This window comes from Argentina silus (genome assembly GCF_951799395.1).
Source record: "Argentina silus genome assembly, chromosome: 10".
In the NCBI taxonomy this organism is placed as follows: Eukaryota; Metazoa; Chordata; class Actinopteri; order Argentiniformes; family Argentinidae; genus Argentina; species Argentina silus.
The window spans coordinates 15,430,239-15,435,238 of record NC_139664.1 but is presented as its reverse complement, the minus strand read 5'-3'; the positions used below and the strand labels follow the sequence as shown (position 1 = coordinate 15,435,238).

Genomic DNA, 5,000 nt, shown 5'->3' with positions numbered 1-5,000 from the left:
CTCTCCCTGTGAGATTGTTTTACAGTCAGCTTGTCTGGAGAAGATAGGCTATGTTGTTATAGAAGCAAATCTGTCTGTGTTTAACAAATGTGATATTGTATAATGTAGTCCAGACTCAGACTCTAGACTTTGGGTTTAGGATACAGTAGGCCTTATCAGTTGATAAAGCATCTGTCCTCTGATTGAACTAGGGCCCATAACAGTAAATCACACCAATCTCAACTCATACAGTACCATAACAGCAGGTACAATAAACACCAGCTGAGAGTGTCTGTATCTTAACTATACAGACTACAGTACAGGGGAAGGGCACACTGTATTAACTGTATTAAGACACAAACACTAAATTCATTGTCAAAAACAACAACAAGAGAAATTCTTACAACAGTCCAGACTGTAAAGGTTCTCTGTAATAACAGGTCTTTAGTGCCCATAAAGCTGTTTTACACTTACAGGGCACCACATACAGTACACACTGGTAGTGGACAGCAGTGGCCTCTTCTCCCAAACGAGAAAGGTCAGATCAAAGAAAGGAACGTGGGAGTCTTTATCTTACTCCAACAGCGGATGGTTATCAACATCAATTCAATGGAAACAAAAGAAAAAATCCAAATGTTTAGACAGCGAAATGTCAAGCTGATCTGGTATTGTATGATTGGTGAGCTACTTCCTATGACAGAGGTGTTCTATAAGAGGAAGGCTTGAATTGTAACAACAGTGTGTGTGTGTGTGTGTGTGTATCTGTGTGTGTGTGTGTGTGTGTGTGTGTGTGTGTGTGTGTGTGTGTGTGTGTGTGTATGTGGACCACTGAGTTCATTGGTATGTGAGATTTCCAGGTTCAAAATAGGCCCCTCCGTGGGAGGAGGGAAGGAACAAAAATCATAAGAGGAGGGAGAGGAGAGAAAATATCACAATGGGTGTAGTTATACAGTAACAACACACTCTATAGTTACACAGTAACTACAGAATATCTGATATTCCATGTCCTGGTCAACCATGTGCAACAAAAGTTCACTAGTGCACTAGTTCATAGACTCATACTGCATTCATGTGATGATGAACTCAATAGATGTGTCATAAGAAGAAGAATGCCCCTCAAGTGAGAGACCCGAGGACCATCTGGAGGAGGTTGCCATGGGAAAAATGGCCCAAATAAGTTAAACCAAATATACATACATGCTAGCTCTTTACGGGCACAGGCATTCTATGGGACATTCTGAAAGTAATGCAGACCAGGTTAACAAAGGTATTTAACAGAGAGGAGGATAGGAGGGATGGCACATGGGTGGGGCAAAGTTGGTTTAATTGGCACTCTAAACACCTCTGATTACACAGACTGAGTGAACATGGTCACTGAGCACACTACAGATATGTTATGCGCAAATGTAAACAAAGTGGCACAATACTGGTTGCAATGCCTTGCATTAATGTCAATGATGTTATGCTTCGAAACGAAATATGTTTGTTTTTCTCTATAGTGCCATAATCAAGAGAACAACCAAATACAGTCATAACTGGTACACTGCAGCTTTCCTGCGTATGAGTCACCTGTTGCGCTTGTATGAATAAACATGCGTTAACTTCTTGAATCGTGGAAAGGAATACCGCAAAAGTCTATACAGTTTCTGTACACAACCATCATGACAGAGGAAATGGAATAAAATGTCATGTTTATGTCAATGACAGCCATTTACGTCACTGCCAAACTCGGGAGAGCGTAAGAGACTAGATGAACTCACCAACTCCGCTTGGCTCTAGAACGTCTATGAAAAGGAAAGGTAGTGTGCAACACAAAAGTAAAGAAAATCGATGTCGCTCCATGTTTGTAGGTATCCTGTCCCAATATGTTCATTCAATTAGCCGCGATTGTTTCAAGTTGTCTAACTTAGAAAGTTGAAGAAAGAATGCGGCGGTTGAGTTAACCGCGCCGAGGGAGAACCTCTCTTCACGCTTCCTCCAGCTCCGCTGAAGACTCACTGCAGAAAAATCTCCCTCTGAATGCACACTGCACGTTGAGTCAGACGCGTATTCACTACCGAGACAGGAAATCTTTTGAAAAGAGGCAGGACTTTTTGCCTTCAGCTCCCTCCCTTACATCATGGACAGTTTCTCGACCCTGTCATTATACACATTTATACACAACTTTAAAATGAAATGCTTGTCAGACAGTAGAAGTTGACCTTTAAATAAACAAAGTAAGTCAATAACATTTTCCACCGCACAATTTATTTTTACAAAGCTTCACGTGGAATATTTCAACCGTGATACTGTATAGGTTCCAGTATCGGGTTAATAAGACGAGAATCTCCTATATTCTGTCATTTTCCTGTTGTTGTCACAGTAGGGTTTATCATAACATACAATGCAGAAATAGTCTGACAGTGTAAAGTATATGATACTGCACATTACTGTTATTCAATACCAAAATCAGATTGTGTTTATATCATCCATTATCAAAAATCAGAATACACACACACACACGCACACGCACACGCACGCACGCACACGCACGCACACACACGCACACACACAGGCACACACACGCAGGCACACACACACACTTCTGTAGCATTTATATCTTTGATATCATCTCCAGTGTCTGTTTGGCAGCACCAGAATGGCAGTGCAGAGACATATTACTGTCCAGTTGTTGGGGAGTCTTTCTGGGGGTCTTAAACATGGCTCCTGCAGATCTCAGCTCATCTGAGGCACCAGGCTAGAGCTGAGAGGGTAGTGAGGGCCAATTCGACACAGGCAGGCCTGGACATGCTCTCCTCTCTGCTCCGTTCTGGCCCTGAGCCATGGGGCCCTGCAGTACTAACTCCCACCATCTCGAGATCACAGAGAGTCATCATAAGCCCTAAAAGCTCCCACCATATATTCTAGATAGATCACAGACAACCACATAGAAAGAAAGCCCTCTTTCAGGAACTGGCTGCTAAGTGAAGCTGCTGGTATCATAAAATCACACATAAAAGGAATTTTACATGAAGCTACAATTGAGCTGTAGTCAAACGATACTTATTTTATTGTTTGCTAATCAGTGGCTTTGATGTGATTAAATGGAATTGTTAGAGTGATAAGGTGGTTAGGAATGCTGTCTATTTCTTCACATTACTACTGGGAAGTGTGTTGTAAGAGTAACAGTAAAACATATTTTAAACACTTTCAGTTTAGTACCAACTGTTAAACTCAGATAGAATCAGTATTGCCCAGATAGAATCAGTATTGTTACGGGATGTTCCACCCCCAACTGTCAAGTTCTCTCTTACAGAGTTTGGCAAAGAAACCTGTTGTGATGGAGGATTTTGGTGTGTGCATGATGATGACGATGATGATGATGATGATGATGAAACATTTCTGTGCTTATTTACTGTAATGGTACTTACAGTTTTCTGTGCTTATTTACTGTAAAATTTACTGAAAGTACTGGTAGCTCAGCCAAAATAGCTTTTAGCACAGCTAAAAGCACACAGTTATCAGTTAGTACCGTTATTCATCCATCCTGTCAGCATTACCACCGGTCCAGCCCTACTCTGTTTACAGATTTGTCTGTGTAACAGCTACACAAAACTACAAAATGCACGCGCGCACACACACACACACACACACACACACACACACACACACACACACACACACACACACACACACACTAGCATGCTTCGGGTCACAAACCGTATAGCTGGTTTCTTATTAAAACGGAAACTAACCCACATTTCAGAGTAGAGATTTGTTTTTTTTTATCTGTCTTATGAGTTAAGGTTAGGGTTAGGGTTAGGGTTAGGGTTAGGGTTTGTCTGTTCATTGACACAGACAGAGGAGAGGTGTGATATTCTCTGTGAGACTTGGACAATCCCCCCCCCCCCCCCCCCTCTTCAGATGACAGTGACTAGGTCATGAGTGGAGCAGCTTGTTTGGACACAAGGCTGTAGTCATGGTTACTCATCACACTGGAGCTGGAGCCATCTGGACCCCATAATATCAAGTCAATCCAATAAATGAAGATTCAATTCTTTAATTGAAAGCTAATTCTGAGAGAATTAACGGCAATGTTCATATAATGATTGGAATTATATTAATTTCCTGGCCTGAATTGACCAGTTGAAATGAGTTGACTCTGGAGGGCAGCCACATGCCTAGTGAGTGTCGAGAGGGAGTTTGAGTGAGAGGCCAGAGACTAACTGACAGACTGTCAGAGAAGATTTGATTGACAGCCAGAGAGAGGCCACCCAGGCCAGGCCTGAGCTTGATTGGCAGAACTGAAGTTCATGAGAGAGAATAATAAGCCAGAGTGTCACTGTTGAGTCTCTGCAATGGGTACATGGTGACATATACGTATAACTTTCCCACTGCACTTGTGTGGGTTTCTCACTTCACTGGTGCACAGATGTGGTGGTGGTGGTGGTGTGTGTGTGTGTGTGTGTGTGTGCGTGTGCTTGTATGTGTGCGTGTGTGTGTGTGTGTGTGTGTGTGTGTGTGTGTGTGTGTGTGTGTGTGTGTGTGCTATGTGCGTGTAAGTGCAGTGTGTAATGCGGAAAAATGCAGCGCTTACTCCTTTAAACTTTACAGCTCCCCTGGCTATGATGCAATGGGGTCTTAAATCCCATCCTCAGTTCAGTGCTGGGATATTGCAACATACACACACCCACGCAGTCACCTCCTCCCACTGTCAGTGACTCAGGTCTCTGTGGCCCACCTACCTCATTCATTCACTCTCTCTCTCTCTCTCTCTCTCTCTCTCTCTCTCTCTCTCTGTCTCTCTCTCTCTCTCTCTCTCTCTCTCTCTCTCTCTCTCTCTCTCTCTCTCTCTCTCTCTCTCTCTCTCTCTCTCTCTCTGTGTCTCTATAGAGCAACAATAGCGGAACCACATTCTTGGAGGTGGTAATCACCTTTTTGCTCTGACAAACATGCCCAACATGCAAAGCTCTACGGGTTGTTCTGTATTCTTCACCCAACAGTTCATGTTTTTACTGAATGATGGATCACTTTCTCTCAAA

At 42.8% G+C, this 5,000-nt stretch overlaps 1 protein-coding gene across 2 annotated transcripts in view; it reads right to left on the bottom strand.

The window, feature by feature from the left end:
• Positions 1 to 1,983, bottom strand: part of LOC310811106 (TGF-beta receptor type-2-like) — an 18,445-nt gene extending 16,462 nt beyond the window's left edge. The window contains exon 1 of one of the 2 annotated variants that reach the window (XM_083679152.1): positions 1,740 to 1,983. In XM_083679152.1, the coding sequence (XP_083535278.1) occupies positions 1,740 to 1,821 (82 nt within the window). In that variant the 5' untranslated portion in view covers positions 1,822 to 1,983. The remainder of the gene's footprint in view (positions 1 to 1,739) is intronic. The other variant, XM_083679154.1, reaches the window with a different exon arrangement.
• Positions 1,984 to 5,000: the final 3,017 nt, after the last annotated feature.